General features: G+C 31.7%; 1 protein-coding gene across 1 annotated transcript; it reads left to right on the top strand.

Moving 5' to 3' along the window:
• Positions 1 to 12,009: 12,009 nt before the first annotated feature.
• On the top strand, positions 12,010 to 16,653 carry LOC128181793 (heat shock 70 kDa protein 13-like). The gene is made up of 7 exons (XM_052850326.1): positions 12,010 to 12,144; positions 12,412 to 12,501; positions 12,806 to 12,911; positions 13,177 to 13,321; positions 13,560 to 13,779; positions 14,057 to 14,227; positions 14,622 to 16,653. Exons 1-7 carry the CDS (start codon positions 12,120 to 12,122, stop codon positions 15,161 to 15,163), a joined length of 1,299 nt encoding a protein of 432 aa, XP_052706286.1. The 5' UTR covers positions 12,010 to 12,119; the 3' UTR covers positions 15,164 to 16,653.
• Positions 16,654 to 20,154: the final 3,501 nt, after the last annotated feature.

The following is a 20,154-nucleotide window of genomic DNA, read 5'->3' as shown; positions in this document are numbered from 1 at the left end:
GATTTGAGTGACGGATAGTTTGCATTGCGAGGTAAATTAGGGCATGTATAATGGTGCCATGAAGAGATTAAGGGATGATGGCGAAATTGGATCCCATTTGATGAATAAGATGAAATATAATATGAACCAATAAACTAAAGCAATTCACATCGGTTGCGAGAGTGTACATATGCTTTTGGTAAGATATCGTTGTTTTTTTTTCTCACAATAATTGTGTTACAAAATCCAATCAAATCTACATGTATTCAAATGCAGCTAAGATGTAATGCAAGTAAATCAAATAATTGTGATGATAGTTATTGTTATTTGTTTCTTTCACTAAATAGAATTTTTTTATCGAATAACATTTGCCATAAACATGTGAAAGTTTTTTTTTCCAAGGCGAACACGGTTAGTTACGGTACACTACAGAAAACACCTTATTAAAATCAAATACTAAGCACTATCATATTTTTTTTTATGATTCAATTTCACTTTCGGGTCACATGGTCATCAAGAATTTAAAGTCAGTGGCAGAAACTGCTGCTAATTACAAAGAATATGTCTGCAATATATACTTCGCAATTCTTGGGCGAAGAAATTTATTCAATGAATGATCCTTAAATACTTATATTTCATTTGTAAATTTCCATTTCATTATTTTCTTTAGTCACTTTTAGGTGATCCTTTCATATTTTGGGCGAAACTGCTCTTTCCGTAACTTCTTTTCCTTATCTACATTGTGGCATTTATTAATAATTAACTACATTCAAAATAATTTTTCATTTTTCAGTGTCTATCGGTTTTAAACACTTTTCCTCGGAGAAAATGAATCAATGCTTATTCAAAACATCTACACTAGCACTTATTTTTCTCTCAAAAAATTCTCTCCTTTAATCTTGAATAAGAAAAAACTAGATTTGTGAAATCAATAAACCATCCAAAGAAGAGAAAACTATAAGAATTATCATCCGTCGTTTATTATCTGGCATGAGCGCATTCGACTAAAAAATAAAAAGGAAAGACTGACTTACAAGATCTGATCACCAGAACAGGGACTCTACTCTGACATTTACGAGCTCTTGAACTGACCATGTCAATTTCAGAGAACCCCTTTAATGAGCATCGATTTTTTTTGCACAAGTATACACTTTGGTTATGACAAGAAGCTGTAAGGGCCATGTCTGATTTTGTCAAAGCCTCCTAGTTAAAGGGAGAACAAATATATCCTGCCATAATGATTGTTTCTGGCGATGTGGACCACAATGGGCAAATGTTTTAATGTATAAATATCAAACTGCAATTGGGTTCTTTAAAATTCAAAATTAATAGCAATAAATAAGCGGGTATTACTTCAAGTTTTTACATCATCTTTTAGGCGTTGATAGATATATATAGCACTGTCCATGCAACACAATCTCCAGGGGGTAAGTTAAATAAATTTGTTTCAGAAGAGTTCAAATGAAATGCAAGAAAATGTTATATCTTTTGTTTGCGTTCTAAATAAAAGAATGAAATATATATGGTACGAGTTTAATCTTTACACGCAAAAACTATGTCGACGTCATAGGGTTATGTTTTTTGGCATGATGTGTCCCAGGCTTGGGGTAATGCTAAATGTAATGGTAATGCATTGCAATGCATTACATGTTTTCAAAGTAATGCTAGTAATGTGTAATGCCACAAAATTAGCATTACAAGTAATGGTAATGTAATTCATTACTTTCTAAAATTTAGTGTAATGCTGGCATTACATGGCATTACTTTGCATTACTATGCTTATTTATGCATGTTCACTTTAAAAAAATGTGATGAATAAATGAATAGCTGAAATTGAATTTTATTAACTTTATTATAAAGAAGAAAGAAATAATTCTTGAAATAAAAATGTTTTGGTTGTATTAAAAAAGATTTTTAAAATTTCATTTTTAAATTGTTCATATTACTAGATTTAACAACACAGTTTCATAACATTTTTATGAGTGTTGTTTTTAAGAGTTTTAAATCATTTAAACAATTTACTCCAATTAGTTTGCACTTCAATAAAGATGTGTCAACAACACACTATGCCCCCAGGATAACCTAAGTATCAAAACAATCTATTGTTATAAGAAGTGCTAAACACCCCAATCCCCTTCCCTATGCCATATCCCAATAGAATAGGGGACAGACATGCACCTTTAATGGCGAAATGAATGCACTGTCCATCCATGATGAAACTCAAAATCACTTCCAATATTATAACCCGTTTGAAAATAATTTTACTCTCTCTCTCTCTCTCTCTCTCTCTCTCTCTCTCTCTCTTTCTGTTGTACATGTATATTAAGTACATTAGTTTGGACTGATAGAAAATACAAGATTCATGTATTTTTTCTATTTTTTCACTTAATATATCCCAAGATAAAGGTTGTCAAACAATCTTTCAGTCCCAGCTTCCACTGCACCTGTAGAACGTTTATTTAGTATAGCTGGAAAGATTTTCAAACTAATAGGAAGCAGTTAAAAGATGAAACCTTTGAAACTTTGATCATAAAGTTCAACAGCAATCTTTTGTCTTAAAGTGTCCTCAGCATAAAGAAATCCGATTAAAATATATTAAGAAATATAACTTGGCAAACCCCTCTGTCTATAAATTAATACAATTAAGTGTCCAAAATTATAAAGATTTGTGTTATCTGGAGAAATATCTCTATTTAGCTTTTTAATAACCGCAACATTATTCCATAAATTGTTTTCTATTATGCACGAATCTGTGTCTCTATATCATATCTGATATTGTATCATGTCAAATATCTATAAATATCTTTTTACTTATGTAATATGTTGTTCATAATGCCACACGATTATTATATATTGAGCAAATAAAGAATGACTCTTGTATACATAGTCATCGAATTTGAACCTGATACTGAACATGAACCTGTAGATATGTTCAAAGAGTGTTTTATATTTGAAACATTTGCAAAAACTCTTTATTAGCTTTACTTTTTTAAAACAAAGTAATGGTAATGGTAATGCATTACTTTACTCATGTAATGGTAATGTAATGCATTACTTCAAGAAAATCAAGTAATGGTAATGGTAATTTAATGCCCAAATTCATGAAGTAATGGTAATGTAATGCATTACTTTACAATGTAATTCGCCCCAAGCCTGATGTGTCCTATTAGGGTATAAATTGCATCCTTAATAAATCGAACAAGCTAATAAGAAAGAAGGCACTGCTCACTGAAAAAAGCATACACAATAGAAATGGATTTTCTTTGTAATTTATTACTGAAAGTAAAATATCGTATGGTTTAAGTAAGAGATTGTTTCCGACAGACGAATATAATGGGACAGACGCAGGTTCATTTCATCTACTCTGTCTAGCTGCTGAAAGGGTTGGTAGGTTTATTTTGTAAACCAGAATATTTCTGGACCCTTCACTACAATTCTTTTTATCCACTGATTCAGATTATAACAAATGCACTTGAGTACACTTGAGTACACTTGTCCAAAGAGATAAAGAACAGATAGACGCATAGAAATCTTATAATATCAAATCGACAGTGTCCATGGATAGTTTCCCCCCTTTTTTCCTAGTTTGTTTTCCAAACAATGATATTGGTGCGATTTGGTATACTTTCGAGAGGTCGACAGTTTGTATCAATCCATTTGTAATAGCACAATTCATCAACTTGGAGGTTATCGTTCAGCCATAACATGCGCTCAATTTCTGATCACAGTTTGTTCCTAGAGATGTGCGTGACAAAGGCTAATTGCTGCTCAGCTGATGACACAGCTTTACCGGTGTCGGTAATGGTCATAGATACGACGAGAATACATTAGTGACCCAGCACTCTCCGATCACATCCTCCAGTAGCCTTACAGTAATGGGTTTCTTCTTAGAGACGGAAGCCAACATAAAAAAGACTTTTTAACCTCAGTTTAACATGTCTTAAGAACGTGGTGAGAAAAGACCAGCCTCTTCTGAATTCTGTCCTAATTAAGAAAGGAAGCATCCCTTTTCACATGTTTTGATCCCATTAATTTTTTCCTTTTAATTTCGTCGTTGATACCCTGCTAATTTTATCTGGCATTATCATCATTATGAAAGGCCTTTTGCAATGGATTGTCTTCATTATGTGTGGCAAAGCGTCGGTTGATAGCAATGGTCCGCCGGCGATAATTCCTTCCATATAAATCTGGTATTTTTATGTGTATGAATATAATCTAAGGGACAATTGTCTTGTTTCAAAACATCAACGGTTAATCATTGTTAACATGCATGTATACACATCGTACATTATGGAATTAGTGACTTTTAATGATGATTTCTCAAACCAAGAGGATCAATACTCAATGAAACGGCTCTGATGATTTCGAGTAAATATCATAAGATTATATGTAAACAAGAGAGAAGAAAAGCCCCGGGAAAAAGTAAAAAAAAAGAGATGAAATTAAACGGTACTTACGACAAACTTTGCCTTTGCAAATTTTATGGCATACACTTAATTATTTGAATTCCATATGATTAGCCATTGCAATTTTTAAAAATATTTTTATCTGCTTTTAGATTTGGATACAGAAGAGTTCTTTTTTCCTAATTAGGACCATCTTTAAAGCCAAGAAAAATTCATGTCATGGGAATATTCTCAACAAAACAAGCCTCTGCTGTTTTCGATCATACAAACAATGCCACGGAAACTCATTGTGACATATTCCATGCCATAGGGTATTTCTTACTCATTCAAACCATGCCACAGTAATTTTCTCAGTCATTCAAACCATGCCACAGGAATTCTCTCAGTCATTCAAACAATGCCACAGGAATTCTCTCAGTTATTCAAACCATGCCACAGGAATTCTCTCAGTCATTCAAACCATGCCACATGAATTCTCTCAGTCATTCAAACCATGCCAAAGGAATTATCACAGTTATTCAATTCATGCCACAGGAATTCTCTCAGTCTTTCAAACCATGCCACAGGAATTCTCTCAGTCATTCAAACAATGCCACAGTAATTCTCTCAGTCATTCAAACCATGCCACAGGAATTCTCTCAGCCATTCAAACCATGCCACAGGAATTCTCTCAGCCATTCAAACCATGCCACCGTGATTTACTGTGACATTTTCCAAACTACAGTATTTCTCATTGTTTACAATCCGTGCAGAATTCTTTCCTAAAGTACCACTCCATTCCACTGCAATTCGCAATTTTCTTATATTTTATAATGAAAGAAAGTTTTTGAGTGTTTAACGATATCCAAACACATGAATATCAATCTTTATTTTAAAGACAATGAGATTATAATTATTCTTTCTTTTGATATAAATCAATCAAAGATGCTATACAAGGATTGATTGTAGGTTCATATACATGAGTATATATGAGATTTTTTTCATTATTAGTTTTATTTGGAATAAAGTTCAAGTATTCATGCAGAGAAAATTGATTTTACAGAAATCTGATAAATGAACATGTGTATTGTCGTCGAAATCCAAGTCTTTAATGAAAGATCAATGGGGCGAGAAAATAATTTGATTTGGATTTTCTGATAACACAAAAAGTCGATGAAAATGATTCTTCTGCCCGAAATTCTTAAGTGAACATACACGTATTGTTCAGTTTGAGGAGGCTGAGTGGTCAAGAAATTAACAATCAAATCATCTTTAAATTTTTAGACATAATTAGTTTAGCTATAAACTATCAATATATAAAGAAAAAATCCACATATTTTACCTTTGAATTTGAAAAAATACCCTATATTTTGTTTGCTGCTGGTGTCAATATAAGTTCTACCAAACTATAAAAACATACAGATGTATATATTGTTTTCTTTTTAATTTGTGTCAATTCAGTGCGTTTACGGTAATCTGCAATTGACCAAACTTTCCAGAAAATACAGCTTATCCATATGTATTACTTCTTGAAAGCTAAGACATAATCTCTTTCAGTACAAGGCTGTCTTATTCCTTGTAGGACCAGACAAGTGTATTATTGTGTTAGCACATCTGACGCGTGTCTCCATGGGCCTTGCATAGTAAAGTTTTGCACGATATGAATTACTATTTTATTTCGACCACAAAACCATATGATTTTCTCGTTTCTTATGTCGGACAAGATTTCGTTATTTTCATCCAGAAGCCGAGTCTCGGGTCGGCGATTTGATCCATGGGTGTCTTTTTTTTTTTACTTGGCAAGGGAACAGTTTCTTCAATGGAAAAAATAATCACTACCGAGGAAATTGTAAGTTACATGTACATGCATATACGATTACATAAGTGATCAACAACAGAATAATAATCTTAGAAAGCAGTACATATGTATCTGAAAAAAGATTATATTTAAAAGTGCTAGAATTCCCATGTTGCCACCGGGGAGGGAGACTTGTTTGTAATGCCGTTAGATAGAGCTAGGGCGCAGTGGTGTCTTTTACTAATTAACAATGTTTAATTCTCAAGGAGCTATGGTATCATTTCAAGTTGACTCAATGACAATTGAAAAGCTTATTAGTAAAAAAAAAGGTTAGGTTTGCAGGTATTCGGTATGATTTGAATAAACTAGTAATATGCGTTTCTTTAAATACATAAACATGTAACGGATACCATTTGCAGAAAACAGTTGTGTTTTATTTTGATTAATTATTTTTCGTAGAGGAAGGATAAATTAGGCAGTACATTTCTACACATCCCTATGGAGTAGGAATTGTATTAATGGAAAGGTCGTTTGTTTTTAAAGAAATAATAAAATATTGTTCGTTGTACCGGATTAACAGACATTCAAATTTCTCTTATGATGTACATACCCCTGGTGAATACGTCAGTTGATTCATTTTAATTTCGTTCCAACATCAAATGTTTCAGTTTTTTGTGAAAATCAATTGTTCTTTTTTTTTTTTTTTTATTTTCTTGGTTTAGATTAGATTCTTCTGATATAAATGGGCATACGCTGGTGTCAACCACCGGTCAGTGTTTTTACCGAGTCCCCAATGCTACATGATTGTGTATGAAAAATATCCATCAAGTTCGTTATCAGTATCCAGTGACGTCAATAGAGTATATTCTAACGTTAATGACCAAGGAAAGGCAAATAGATCTGTGAAACGTCCATATAGGTTTGTGTATGTTTAAATGTTTTATTTTCTATAAAATGATCATTGAGAGAGAGAGAGAGAGAGAGAGAGAGAGAGAGAGAGAGGTTATTAGAATCGTCCTTAGAAATGAAATGCTTTATGTATCACTTTAAATAATGACATAGATTTCTAGATATGATGTTGTTAAAGTCAGCATTTGCCATGTACCTCTTATGTTTACAATAATAATCAGGATTCTCTTTAAACAGAGGGTTAAAGTTGAGGTTAGGAATAAAAGAACCAAAACAGTCTGTATTGGTCCAGAGGTACTAGTAACCTCTCAGATTTGGGTAGGAAAAGACCGTTAAGTTCCACTCAAGACGTTCGTGGCCCCGAGGCCTGGTAAACCACAGACATGTTTGACACTGAAAAGAAATAATAGGAGTTTGATTTACATTGTATTTTATAGCTTATTTACTATAAATACATTCGAATATTTCCAAGTATAGGTGTGATGTAAGTCAAAGCACTTTTGTACAGTTCTGTACAAGATATCTGACGGCCAAGAAAACTTTTTTATGATGGTCTGGTATCAGTTGACATACCGTTAAACATAGCTTCTCCAGAACAATATTGCATCCAGAAGAAGGACCGAACGTGTAAGGGGGAGGGTAGGGGGAATTGATAATCACCGTTTGAATATTTTAAAGAAATAAGGACATGTATAAAGATGATGCCTATCTTACAATTATTGTGCAAAATGTCTTTCATCAGTATTTGTATAAAAGTAAGCACATGAGTTTTTAAATGCATATAATGACTAGCCCCTATTTTACAGAACGTCATATTTTAAAAATAACCCACAAATATCTTACTCATAGATTCAATATAACATAAAGAGTATATTATTTGTACATTTCAAAATTCTATATATATTTTCAAACATCATCAAAATATTGTTTATATTCAATATGTCTTCTTTTTTCGAAAGTGGGTCATCTATAAACTATTCTTCGAATTGAAAGTCGATCTTTCCCTAATATCTCCCTATTGATTTATATTTATGATAGATAGTAAATCAAATAATTTTGTGATTCTTTTGTTTTGTTTGTGTGGGTTTTTTTTGTTGTTTTTTTTTACAATTTAGAACCCACCTATCAGGCATATTAATGGTCAGTCCAGTATCTCTTTCATGTTAGTCATGGACCAATGTCACTTCTTTACTCTTTCTTTGGTGTTACAATATATACCAATTCTCAGTAAAGATATTGAAATAACATACACCTTATACCTAAACGTTTCCAAAAAATCTTGTGAGATGATATGATATTTCCTAAATATTTTCTTGGAGTGATAATTAATGGCAATATCAATGTTTTTTCTGGTAGTTTCGTTTTGTTTGGCTACAAAAATGAATATTTATTTATCTATTCTAGAAATAGCATATTTCGTTACAAAATAGGCCTATATAAAACCTCCTTACATTTTTTTATCATTCTTTGTTTCTTTACATAATATAACATTTTATCCTTACTGCATTCAACTTTATATTTGATTTTCTATGTTTGCCTACATTACCTGCTTGTGTCAACAGACATGTACCAATTTTGTTTGTCTCACTGTTTTTCAGTTTTCTTACACATAACCAATTTTCCAGTTTTTATTAGGAATTCGTGCACTAAGGTGGGAATTTATCTTTGGTTTCAATGAAGATTTTGATTTTATAAAAACTATTTCAGACCTTGTTAATCTTTTTTTCATCAATTCTTGCCTATTGTATTTCTAGTTTCTTTCCCGTAGGGAATTTTAACTTTGCTATTAAGGACGCAATAACCAATTCACAACAGAGATTTACCTATACTCCAAACCTTTTAAATCTGATTTTAAAAAAAATTCAGCCAAAAGAAAATTCATATCAGCCTGTTTAACTCAATTTCCTTTTGTGAATACGCAGATCTAGAAAAAGAGGAGAGGTTCCCAATCACGTGACAGGGATGTGAGAAGACATGATGATCAGCACTGGTCTAATCTGATGATAGAGAAGACAAATATTAGAAATATTTATCTACAACATGTTAATTTTTGGTCAGAGAACGTGGAGGGTGCCAGTGATAGTGTCATCATCGTTAGTCCCCCCCCACCTCCCTCTTATTTTCTGTATCTTTCTTTTGTATGTTTTCTGATATAATAAGTAAATTTTCTTAACAAACAATCAAACAAATGAATAACTGAAAGCACGAAAAATTTAGTTCACATCGAGGTAGTGTATGCATTCAACTTCGCTTATAATATTATCATATAATTAATTCGTCTAATTATGAAGCATGCTCTCAAATCATATATAATTGTATTTAGATAAATTAAAAGTGATCGATATCGAGTTTTAGCAGCATGATAACTAAACATGGAGCTAATGAAATACTATATATACATGTAGAGTCATTCGATATGTCTGTTCATTTATATTAACAGCAGGTTTATCTTCGACAAAGGAGAACTATATATGACTCTCTATGTGATGTAGAGTCGATGAACTACAGTTATGATGGCAATATACCATCTATCTTTACCTCCTATCATGTAAATCAGGTAACAGTATGTAGAGAATACGGCCATGCATCTCTGTAATTCCGTTCATCTCCTCCCAATATGATAAGTAAATAGGTAATTATACGGTAAGTAAATAGGTTAATAAGTATTGTCGGTTTGTGGCAACGCACTTTGAAAAAATTACACACTTTGAAAAAAAAATCAAAGTGCGTTAAATTTGGGACCAAGTTCACGCACTTTGAAAAAAAAAATATCAACAATCTTTTATTATCGAGACACCTAACGCACTTTGTAAAAAATATATATAAATCACAAATTCTGGAATTAAATTTCCCATTTGTTGATAATATGATGATTTGTTAACACTAGTGAAACTCATTTACCGTCTTTGAGAATGGGTTGGGGTTGGGATTTACTAAAGATGCAGGTCATTTAACTGTTTACAGGTCAATTAATTGGTTACAGGAAGAAGGTCCCCTACCCCTCATCTTTCCATCCAAACCATATGATAGTCAGCAACTTGGAGTAAACTTATAAGAACTGAAAAAAGAAATACGCTTTGTTATAAATTAAGTACAGTGATATCGTAAAAACGAGCTGGCCAAACAATAATATCTCCAATGGTATGTTAAAGAATCTCTAAGTGTTTTAACATAAACCCTCTTTTCACATTCTAATCAAATAAATCACTTCATTATAAAAAGGAAGTTACATTGACAAATATTAAATTATTATAAACTTCAAAATAATCATAAGGTATGAGGTTTTTTTTCTCGCACTGATGTTCTAAAAGATCATATTTTTTCATAACAAACGTATCCTTTTTTCACATCATGTTTAATTTGTTTATAAGCACATGCAATTGAAGTTGGTATATGTTAGTCATTGATCTTCATTATCAAAATATAAAAATCATTTTTAAGCCATATTTGGATAATTCAAATCTTCCGCGTTTTTCTTTATGTGTAAATTGTCAAAATACATATTGAGCATATGAGAAAAGAAAAAAATCTAATCGAAAACTGTTTATCAAGTTAGCTGAGAATGCATTGGGTTCTTTTTAATATATTCAATTGAGCTAAATAAGGTTAATTGAATATATAAAAGTATCAATTATTTCAACCAAACCCTAAACAATTTTTTTTCAAAGTGCGTTAATATCGTTATCAACGTTATCAACGCACTTTGAAAAAAAATCAAAGTGCGTTGACTTGGTCCCAAAATTGACGCACTTTGAAAATGTTTTACAAAGTGCATTGTAACATCGGTTCTCTTGAACAGCGCTGCATGGTGCCAACAGAGTTGTCCCGATTCTTGTGAGATGCTCTACTCATCCGTCTGGGGCGACTCTTTTGCAAATACTTGTAGTCTAGCTAGAGTGAACACTGACACCCTATCATAGTCATTCTATATCTTCCAAAAAGGTCTCTTCTACAAGTAATCTCTCATCTAAGGCGCGCCAAATTCACAAAAAAATGAGTATGAAATGAACGATAGCTTTAGTTAACGACCACAATCTATAGCATTTATTCATTCTGTCTGAGACTGTTGTGGTTACACTGTATATTGATATAATTATACTCTATAAATACTAATACTGATTCCAAATAATTGGCATTCTGGTAGAAAATACATTTATCTTCAGCTGTATAGTATGAAAAACACATAAACTAACGAATTGAAATCATAGTTTATCTGATAAAGGCATGGGAAACTGTAACTTTCGAGGTTTATGAAGGACACAGAATCTTATATTTCAAGATAATTTAGCACATTTGTGAATTTGGCGCGCCATACTTACTTACGCTTTTTACAGAGATCGAAATGATAACGCTTAAAAGGGAGTATTAGTCTTTTAAATAAAATGATATTCAAACTACCATACACGTGTACTGGTGCGCACTTATCACTTTCGTGTATCAGTCTGAGAGTAGGTGGTTAACGTTATACTGTACTGGAAAGCAATTATTTTGATTAAGTAATGGGAATCAAAAGTATTTATAGCGTATAATATTAATCTACTATAGATATTATACCCCATAAATAGGCTTACTATTGATTCCGCTTACTTAATCCAAATCATTGGCATTTTAGTAGAATATACCTATACCTGTATATCATGTAGACTGTATATACAATACATAAACTGACATCATCTTAAATAAATCATGTTTATATGTGGTGTCTTAATGGCATCCTTTATTGTGATTGCAATCTTAACATACTAGGAAAGTTGATACCATTTTCTAATTGTTTACCTTCGTTTTTGCAACTAACGACCTAAATATTTTTTTAAGAAGATAAGATCATGGGATACTCACGCATTGGAAACTGACAAATTACACGTTGTTATATCTCCAAAGCGGTTCAATGAATATTCCGGAACAGAACAGTTTTTAATCTAACTTTTATAGCTCATTCTTAGAACACGTAAACTTCCGGGTTTCAGACAACATACATGTTGATTATCGCTGCAGCCGGTGATTGTTAGGAAACTTGGATTAATAAAGAGAAAGTCTTTCCATTTATTATGAGTAGTTCATTTATAATACTAGGTGAGTTTTTTGATCTGTATCTTTCACTCGTCTATAAATCTTTTGATCTGAAATCACGATTCACGTGTTGAACATGCAAGTTGAACGCAAATTCTGTCATACAGGCTGTCATATGTTAAAAATTTAAAGTTTTACTGTAAACCACGGTCTCCTGACGTTATATATATTTCTTACAATAATAAATAGTATATTTTTTACGAAAAGAAAAATATATACAGTCATTTATTGGTAATTTAACTCAACCGAGTTGCTCTCTTTTTTTCACAGGGACATCTATACTGGCTGTACTCTTAGCGGGATACTTTGCACAGAAGTATCTTCCCCCTCCCAAGCCCAAGATAGTTGGCATTGATCTAGGTTATATTAGTGTTATATTTCTTGACCTTGTTGTTGAAATGATTATAAACATGATAAAAGCATTGCAGAAATGAACAACTTCAGTTTCTCAATGCAATTTACATACATATGATAATTCAACCTTTCAAATTGACATTTATATAAAAAAAAAATATGCACACGTCATATTAGAAATTGCTTGTCATATACCTTTATTTAAAAATATTCAAAAATCTTTCTGATATTTAAATGGAGTCAACTTAACAGGATTTTCTTAAGGTTATTAAGAAAGTATGAACTTAACAGGATCTTCTAATGATTGTAGGAACTACGTTCTCTTGTGTTGGAGTTTATCATGCAGTGAGTGGAGCTGTTGACATTCTAGAAGCACAGGATGGACACCAGTGTATTCCCAGTGTAGTAGCTGTCAGGTCAGAAATGACATCATGATGTCTTGAATTCTAATTCTGTTAGGTACTGTACAAGAGGTAGTGAAATGTTAATGGACATATACAATATGTACCCTCTAAGATCAACACTATGGAGATTGTTCACCGCTAATAGTTGTTAAATAAGCCATGATAGAAAACTGTATTTACAGAATTTTGACAGGTAATGGATCATGTTCAATTAAGTATGCTGTATACATGTCTTGAACTTTAAAGATAAAGTCGAAACCTTTACATGTGATTTCAGTGAGGAGGGTTTTCTGGTTGGATACAAAGCTGTTGCTCAGTCTGAGCATAATCCCAAGAACACTATATATGATGCCAAGAGATTCATTGGCAAGAAGTACACAGCAGAGGAACTGACACAGGCTCAGAAGAGATACCCATTCAAGGCAAGTATCAATAATTCAATACTGGAAGCAAAAGAATCCACTGCAAGATGTCAGTTTGTTTGTTCAAAAGTATACAGAGTAATTTTATAGCCTATTAAATGGTAAACACAGAGAGAGAGAAAGAGAGAGAGAGAGAGAGAGAGAGAGATTCACTTAGAGTTTTATGTTGTTCTGAACTTGTTCTTCTCCAAAGCAATGACAAAAATAATTTTTAAAGTCTTGATTGCTTTGTTTTTAGCTTGAGGCAGATGAGTATGGAATGGTGCGATATGTATTTAATGTCAACAAGACAGAGTTGAGAATGAGTCCTGAAGAGATTGGATCAGTCATCGTAAAGTTCCTGAAGAATGTGGCAGAGAGAAATCTTACAGCTCCAGTCACTAAGTGTGTCATGTCTGTGCCAGCAGAGTTTGATGAAATGCAAAGAAACTACACCAAAAAAGCAGGCAGTATTGCTGGTATGAATATTTAAAAGATACTACGGTACTAGTATTTTTTTTTCAATATGTCAAAGTTATTGTATCATGTTAACCAATGAATATTTACATTTTTCAAAAGTCCATGTTTGTTAAAATGTATATATGTACTTTCATGTTGTTTTAATACTTTATCAATCAAATGTTCCTTTAAAAAGTTTATTTGCATTATTTAGCAAAATATATCTCATTAAGTCTGTAGTCATGCAAAAATTTTGTAATCTTATTATCTCATCTGAATGTAATGATGGTACTGTAGGACTAGAGGTCTGGCGTGTCATCAATGAGCCAACAGCAGCGGCCTTGGCATATGGTCTCCATACCAAGCCCGAGCTGAAGACGGTACTAGTGGTGGATCTTGGGGGAGGGACGCTGGATGTGTCGCTACTCCGTGTACAGGGGGGAATGTTCCTTACTCAGGGGATGGCAGGTGAGAATTACTGAACTGATTAAAAATGTGTAGCACATTGACCTGAAAAATATTGTAGAACAGAGGTGGGATGATAAGCAGAATTCCATTGGATTTGGTTCACGGTAATATAAAATGTAATATACAATGAATAATGGTCTGATCATTTTCATTTTTTTTTTTAAAATTAATAACAATTGTACTTTGAGAAACCTATTATTTAAAAAAAAAAATTGCTTATTATGATCATGTATAGACTAGATTTCTCTACATGTACTTGGTTTTTTATACTGATACACTCATTAGTTTTGTGTATATAAACAATTGTTTTTCCAAAATTTTAATAAATATGTTTAGATTTTCTTTTTCTTTTCAACACTATTTATATGTATTTTTTGTTCTGTTTGCTTTTCAGGAAACAATAGACTTGGTGGTCAAGACTTTAATCTTAGATTATACAACTACGTGAAAGATTTACTAGAAACCAAATTCAACTTACAAATTACTGACAAAGAAGATTTGCAAGCCTTACGATTAGCTGTTGAACAAGTCAAAATCAATGTGACCCACCATGACAGTTCTACATTAAAACTCTTCCTTCACTCATTAGGTAAACATTCACATATAAAAGAAACCATCACAAGAGCCAAATTTGAAGAATTAAACAAAGACTTGTTTGTGAAAGTGTTAGACCCAATAAGGACAGTGTTAGAGGCAACTCATCTAGAGAAGGAGGATATAGATGAAATAGTGCTAGTGGGGGGATCAACCAGAATTCCAATGATAAGGAACTTGATTCGGGAGTTTTTTGGGAAAGAGCTGAACACGCACGTTGACCCTGAGTTGGCTGTAGCCATGGGCGTGTCCATACAGGCGGGGATCATCGGGGGAATGTGGCCCCTCAAAGTCAGTGCTGTGGAGCTCCCGAACAGAGTAGTCAAGATCCAAGTCCAATGATTATAGAAAGTAGGTTAGAAAACAGGTGCTCCTTAGTATCATCCTATGTTTGGTGAAAATATCTTTGATTTTCTACATTGTTTATCATGTAACAGTGAAATCAGAAACTTTTACTATCTAATGAACAGAAAACTATTTTTGCAGTTGGAAACTGATACAATGACGGTGATTTTATGATGGTGAAATTAAACTTGTTTAAGTTTCCTTTTCTAGAAACACAAGCAACAAATTGATTTTTTAGTACCTGTTACAAAGAAAAAGTATCATATATATTCCTCAAGTCTATATAAAAAATGGTAGAAAGATGAACATACTTTGGTTTAATAACCTGCAGTGTTGTGAATTCAAACAACTCTTTTTTGCTGCTTACAATATCTTGTTTTATGAAACACCTTCTGTGCAATGTAATGTGTAATGTATTTATATTAAAATTAATTGCTTTATGCCTGTAAATTGGTGGTTTTTCAATTGGTTTCTGGTCTCCTGAGGTAGCAAGTCTTGCATTTGTACTACCCGATCTGCTATACATGTATACACCGTGAATCAAGATTTGTGTGTACAAAGTCATTTATACATTTTGACATACTGGTAGTTTGGCATCATGATAAAAATATTGATCTAGTCAAATTGTCTTGAGTTATTGTTGGCTCAGGTTCAGCAACATGTCAGTTGTAAACGAAACACTGTCTTGTATGCTTAATACCAATTGTGTTGTATCCTCACTAGATTCTTTCAGTTTACATAGTTTTTGTAAACTATTTTAACAGTTGAATTTAATAAAATGATTTATTCATAAGACAATGTTAAAAATGTTCTATGTACATTTATTTTTCAAATTATTTGGGTTTGGTGCAAGATTCTTTGATGAACATTATTGATACAAACTGATATCTACATTATTAATGATATTGATTTTTAATCACACATCTCATTTTTATAAATAATTCTTCTCTTTATAGAATATTTTGTTCATGCTTTTGTCATTATCCCAATACTGAGCCTCCAACAAATTGAAATTGTAGATTTTTTAAAAAGATATTGTTTACAACATTTATACATATGTATAAAATAATTATACTTTAAAAGTGTTTGTTTATCTTGAAATCAGATGCTTATTTATTTAATTTATAAATCTTGGTTGAAGATTATATTTTTTGTGTTAAACACAGGGATGTATTGTCTGATTAAGACCATGACAACAACAATTTGTTGCTTTGTTTTCACTATAGGTATGATTGCTTGTGATTTCTATGTTTTCATTGGTACAACTTACCTTTTAAAGTTCTGTACATCCTAATCAACAGTTTAATGTTTCATGTATTTCTTTGTTGATACAGATTCATTTGTTTTCTACCATGTTTTATCATAACTTTCAAAGTTTTATCATTCCATTCACAATTACTGTTTTGATTTTATGGTTTTTTTCTTAAAAAATATATGTATGTTCAAGCATGAGATCAGAAGTATAAACTTATATTTTTTTTTATTTCTTATAAGTAAGTAAGTAAGTAAATCATTTATTATAGTGACATGTGCATTTTGCATGTTACAATAATACAGTGAAACAATAATACAAGATAATAGCACCCGGCCCATCGGACCTATATGTCACTGGTTATATAAATTACATATTTAAAAGTCAACGTGAAAATTTTGATTGTCTTAGTTTTAGAGCATTAATAATAAATTGAGAGCATTGCCGGGGATAAGTACATACTAAAGTTCTGAATAATTCAAATTCTTCATAATTTGTTGAGCCAGTGGTATTTCTAATAAGTAAATTTCGTAAATCATTATATAATGTACATTTTAGGATGAAGTGAATTTCATTTCAATTTTATAATACAAATCAGATTTTAAAGTAATCACCAAGCTTCAAATCACTGTTTTTATATCGATATTATGATTATAGATCTTTTGTTTGATTTAAGATTCAGATTACTGGTATAAACTGTGGGGGAAAAAGCCCATAAATAATTTATATTTTATACCAGTCACAGTATTTTCATACTTCATATATTGCTCAATCATTATTTAGTTTCCAAAAAATTAAAATTTAATGAATATGAAAAAGGAATATAACCAAACAACTATATATAATTAAATAAGGGTCTAAATTAGTTACTTTGGATGAACACTACAACTTGGTTTTTACTAGGTACATGTGCAAATGTATAGTTTAATATTTATGATTTCAATTTGATTTGATTATAGAAATATGGTATCATAAAGGTAACATTTTCCCTTATTTTTTGCATATTGATGCAGAAAATTTAAACAGTTTTCTCTCAGGACCAGGATTTGAACATTTTATAACTTTATCAATAACGTTTTTACCTACGAAACATTATATACTGACAAAAAATTGAGCTAGTTCAAGATTACTTTCAATGTTTTTCATTGGATAATCATTTTCAAAAAAAGGTTAATTGCATTTAATAAATTGCACCTACTCTGGCGCCATGTACTGCCAGTAAGTGCAAAAAGATCAAAAATGTATGTATTGTCAACTCTCCTTCAAGATAACATAGCAATTTTATCATTAAGGATACATAAAAACTTTGAAGAAATATAGATTTATTTTTATGTGTTGTTTAAAACATAGTTTGGAACTATGAATAAATTTTGCATCCGTTAATCATAAACATGTATTGATTGGATTCTTTGAGGAAGAAAAACACAGTTCTGACATGGACTTAAGTGTTTTATTTATTATAAATAAATTTTACCTTATTGTTGTTTTATTTTTGTTGAATAAAACCTCCTGATGCACATGATTGTTATTTTCTTTAATTGATACACAAAACTGTTTTGATAACGTCGTCTTGGCTTACAAAGTGTTATCATCAAATGAAGGATGAAGAGCAATATAAAGTCAATGGCACATGTTTATTATCAAAAAGTACTTTGTTGAGATCGAATTGATTCATTCTGGTTAAATATAACACTGCATGGCCACACATGTTCTTTGGCTTGTGATTGCTGTAACAATTGGTAATTAAACTAATACATGTATAAAGAAAAAACATAGACCTGCTGTGGCCCATGGACCTTGTTGTTTATTTTGAATTGGTTTTAAGTCTTAAACACCACCCCCTTCCCCCCAAAAAATCAGCGACAACAACAAAAATCTAGCATTACCTTTATGTATGTCAACTATTTTTATTATGTCCATTTTAAGCCCCGGAAAGGCCTAAATCACCCACGTTATATGTAATATACAAACGTACATATGTTCTCTCTCTCTCTCTCTCTCTCTCTCTCTCTCTCTCTCTCTCTCTCTCATGTTTGTATCCACGTTGTATTGACGTCATAAGCTTGATGGTAATTGATACTTACATATGTTAAACAATGGATAACTTGTTAGCAAAGGATGTTTGACAATGTAATCACTATCAGATAAAAATGTGGTTTAGTAAGATCATAACTGTCAGCACCAGTCATTCTAAAAACCCAGAGAGGAACTAGACCTATCAAAACCTACTGACATGACATAGAAAATCTGTATATTTGACCTGAAAAATTTAAACCTTATTGAACTAATCTGTGACAGATCTCGACTTTACTTTCACATAAAAACTTATTTGAGTTTTATTGATTCACCGACTAAGTAGTTGTTATCATGGAAACATTATTTTTAAAAGTGCCTTTTTAATATTAAATTTCATTTAAATTTTATGTTAAATAACTTTTTAAAATATGTACCGAAGAACGGTAAACCCCCCCCCCACCCTAATTTCAGTAAGGCAGCCAACTTTCTCAGAATAGTTAATGATCTGGCTAATTATTAACTGATCTATAAATATTAATTAATTAAAACACCTTTGTGATTGTTTTTAGAATATATAGTATTGAATACAACGTAAATACAACATTAATTATTCATGTATCAAAAGCTGTTAAACATTCTTGCAAATCCATCTCCTGTTTAATTTGGATACGTCCAAAGCAAACAAAAAGACTGAAAGGAAGTAGATCTCTCTCTTTAAACCAAAAAAAGAAGAAAAAAGAAAGAAAGAAATGGGACCCCAAGAGAATACTTTATAGTGGAAGGTTGAGAGGTATTTTTCACAGAGTGTTAACTTCATCTATCTTATCCTTTTATGTTCTTTTTCTTTTCTAGATATTGATGATCTTAAATGTACATTATAAAATGTAAGCTAAATGTACACGAAACACGACTATTTAACGTCACATAAGATTGAAATTATATTATAAGTTTTAAAGTTAACAATATTTAATTTTAAAAAAGTATCTTCTTTGGGTCGCATATAAGTGTTTACTTGTCAATCAAATAAACTTTCAAACAAATGCCACAAAGTTTCAGTAACAAGGTATGACATTGCTCTTCTAGCATCCTTTAAAAATAATGATTGATAAGAATGTCAACATTCATTCATATTTTTGAGAGGGAGCGATTCATAATGTTTGTGTCTTTTTACAAATCACTACCGTCTTCCTTGTCGCTGTCATGTTTCTCTTTCCAAGAGTACAACACTCTAATCCTTAAGGAGGTCAATGGTTTTCAATTTCAACCAATGGTCGTGATTTAAACACTTTCAACTTGGGTGGGTAATATATGTCACTTACAAAATACAAGAAAATTGACGAAAGAAAGGTTTTGATTCTGATTTTCCAAAAAATGCAACCTGAATATGATCAATATCGCATGCAAAAATTTTACATTCAAAAATATTATATTATATTCAGTGCCATTCTAGTATGTAAAATAAATAAAACCCAGAAAGATAGTTACAATGGTCTAAAATGTTCATTGTTCGTTAAAAAAAACGAATATGTTTTTTCATTACCCTCTTAAAATACTTCTTTATAGCAAGATTTGGTAGATTGTACACCAAATGACGCTTTGTTATAGGTAATATTGGATAAAGATATGAAAGCAACTGAACATCTATTTCAGAACTGTCCCGCGGTGGCATATCATAACATGATACGTTAGGATAAAGACAGTTTTATTTGGTATGAGAAAA

Source organism: Crassostrea angulata, chromosome 4 (assembly GCF_025612915.1).
Source record: "Crassostrea angulata isolate pt1a10 chromosome 4, ASM2561291v2, whole genome shotgun sequence".
NCBI classification, from domain to species: Eukaryota; Metazoa; Mollusca; class Bivalvia; order Ostreida; family Ostreidae; genus Magallana; species Magallana angulata.
Note: the sequence above shows the minus strand (reverse complement) of the source record. Positions and strands in the feature narration are given on the sequence as shown.

Excerpts from the sequence above, each read along its gene's own strand:
- LOC128181793 (XM_052850326.1), top strand. The coding sequence starts at position 12,120 with ATGAGTAGTTCATTTATAATACTAG. Across the intron at positions 12,912-13,176 it reads CCCAGTGTAGTAGCTGTCAG|TGAGGAGGGTTTTCTGGTTG; the intron begins GTCAGAAATGAC and ends ATGTGATTTCAG. Across the intron at positions 13,780-14,056 it reads AAAAGCAGGCAGTATTGCTG|GACTAGAGGTCTGGCGTGTC; the intron begins GTATGAATATTT and ends ATGGTACTGTAG.